Raw genomic sequence first — 2,748 nt, 5'->3', positions numbered from 1 at the left:
CTCATAATGCAGATTGGTCAATTTTCTAATCATATGTATGTGTTTTGATTATAATTATTGATGTATTAATGTGTTTAACTCATTTTAATTACTTTGTAATTACTGCAGGGTTGCTTGTGAATGTTACTCCAGGTGTAAATATTTTAGTGTTTTTTATATTTCACATTATTAATCCAAATCTGCAAAGCAACTTAATATATTATATACGTGCACACCATTTACCTCTGAACTGTAGTGGGGTACAAAGTAGAAAAAAACATTGAAATACTCAAGTAAAGTACAAGTCTGTCAACATTATACTTAAGTACAGTACTTGAGTAAATCTATTCAGTTACATTACACCACTGACAGTGAGTAGCAGGGACAGCGCTGGAGCAACCTGCACTAACCTCAGCGGTGCTGTCCATGGTGCTGAAACAATTCGAGTGGATAACTCCATGGTTTAAACTTCAATTTTAATACCAGTAAAACTTTCTAAAATATAATATAAATTCACAACAACGATCTCATCAATAAACAACGTTTAATAGCAATATTATTTATGATTATTTGTACTTGACGCTTGCGCACAGAGGCCAACATTGTTCAACTTGTAAGTTGAGCAGGTGGGAGGGAAGGAGGAGGAGGAGGGAGGCTGAAAGAAGAGGAGGGGGAGCAAGGGGGGAGCGAGGGATGCCGGGAGGCGCTGTCGATGTTAACAGCTCAGTCTAGTGAAGGAGAGCAAGAGGAGCTCTGCAGCCGTCCAATCACCCGGCGTTCATGTCAGGGGCCACACTGCTCAAGAGGTGCTTGCAGGGAGGAGGATGATGACCATGAACGGAAAGCAGCATTTCTCCATGCACCCGGCCCTGCACGAGCCCAAGTATCCCGGCCTGCACTCAGGCTCGGAGGGCATGCGCAGAGTCTGTCTGCCCGCCCCGCAGGTACGTTCAGGTCGGGGGAGAATGTGGAGAGTAATGGGTGAGAGGAGGGGAAAATATCACAGTGGAAATGTTTGTAAAAGTTGATTTGACAGGACTTTGTTCTGTCTTCTATCTCTCTCTCTCTCTCTCTCTCACACCCCTCTGTCTCCCCCCCCCCCCCCCCCCCCCCCCCCTCTCTCAAAAAAAAACAACCTCCTCCCCCCCCTCTCTCATCCACATGTCTTTTCAAGCACTGCTCTTGCTTTCATATTAATTTTTATGACCTGTGCTTTGAGGAGAGTTCTCCCCTCTCCTCGGCGCTTGCTGCTTGCCTTTGGAAAAATGTTTTTGAGATTCTGAGAGCTGCCTGACACAATTCCCCACTGACTCCAGTATGCGCACTCTTGCTTGCAGCTGCAGGGCAATATATTCGGAGGCTTTGATGAGAGCCTGCTGGCACGGGCAGAGGCTCTGGCGGCTGCTGACAGCATTGTCTCTCACGGCAAGAGTCACCCGTTCAAACCAGACGTGACTTACCATACCATGAGCAGTGTCCCCTGCACCTCAGCCTCCTCTTCTTCCTCCACCACCGGGCCCATCTCCCACGTCCCCTCCACCATCGCCTCCCACCACCACCTCCATCACCACCACCTAGGACAGAGCCTGGAGGCCGGGGACCTCCTGGACCATCTCTCCTCCAGCCTGGCCGTGACCGGGATGGGTGCTCCGGAGCCTTCCGGTATGACCGCGTCGGCGCACCACCACCAGCACCCCCACCACCACCTGCAGACCATGGGGCAGCTGCACCAGGCGATGGCCAACATGGCGCACCCCCACTCCCTCTCAGTGCACGGAGGCATGGCGTGCATCAACGACGTGGAGTCGGATCCCCGGGAGCTGGAAGCCTTCGCCGAGCGGTTCAAGCAGAGGAGGATCAAACTCGGAGTGACCCAGGCGGACGTGGGGTCGGCGCTGGCCAACCTGAAGATCCCCGGAGTTGGGTCACTGAGCCAGAGCACCATCTGCAGGTTCGAGTCCCTCACTTTGTCACACAACAACATGATCGCGCTCAAGCCAGTTCTCCAAGCTTGGTTGGAGGAAGCAGAGGCTGCGTACCGGGAGAAAAGCAACAAGCCGGACCTTTTCAATGGGAACGAGAGGAAAAGAAAGCGCACCTCCATCGCGGCGCCGGAGAAGCGCTCTTTGGAGGCTTACTTTGCCATCCAACCTCGGCCCTCCTCGGAAAAAATTGCAGCGATCGCTGAGAAACTGGACCTGAAAAAGAATGTGGTTCGAGTGTGGTTTTGCAACCAGCGGCAAAAACAGAAACGAATGAAATACTCTGCGGTGCACTGAGTTTCACACATCATGAATAAAATAGCCTACTACATTTTTGATCGAGTGATTAATAATAGCCTAAGTAGCCTCACTAACATGGATTTATCAACAGCTCCTCACGTCTCATCTGGGATTATTTCCAAAAAAGACTTCCATTTTTCTTTCCGTGTCACCCACTCTTCGTTGTTGCACTTTTGTTCGATTTTGTTATGGGAATCATAAATGTGTAGATCTGTGAGGAGGGTGATTTTGATGTTGTTGATCATGTATATCTTGCACACACTGAATATGAACTTTCAGCAAATGCACCCTGACAGTTTGTCACATTCAGGGATATTAACTCACTTTTTTAAACCATGGGATGGAGTGTATAGGCATTGTACATGTATGGGCTGATAAACTGTCAGCAGTGTTAAAGGGACAATTTAGAAAAAGAGAAAGATATGTTTATTTCGTAAAAAAATAATGGATTTTTTTGTAATGTTAGTTGAGTTTATTCTCAACATCA

At 48.4% G+C, this 2,748-nt stretch overlaps 1 protein-coding gene across 1 annotated transcript; it reads left to right on the top strand.

Annotated features, from left to right (window-relative positions):
• Window positions 1-803: 803 nt before the first annotated feature.
• pou4f3 (POU class 4 homeobox 3) lies at window positions 804-2,258 on the top strand. Its single transcript, XM_034140415.1, has 2 exons — window positions 804-923; window positions 1,317-2,258. The coding sequence occupies exons 1-2, from the start codon at window positions 804-806 to the stop codon at window positions 2,256-2,258; spliced, it is 1,062 nt and encodes a 353-aa protein (XP_033996306.1).
• The last annotated feature ends 490 nt before the right edge of the window (window positions 2,259-2,748 follow it).

This window comes from Trematomus bernacchii, unplaced genomic scaffold (genome assembly GCF_902827165.1).
Source record: "Trematomus bernacchii unplaced genomic scaffold, fTreBer1.1, whole genome shotgun sequence".
Lineage (NCBI taxonomy): Eukaryota > Metazoa > Chordata > Actinopteri > Perciformes > Nototheniidae > Trematomus > Trematomus bernacchii.
Note: the sequence above shows the minus strand (reverse complement) of the source record. Positions and strands in the feature narration are given on the sequence as shown.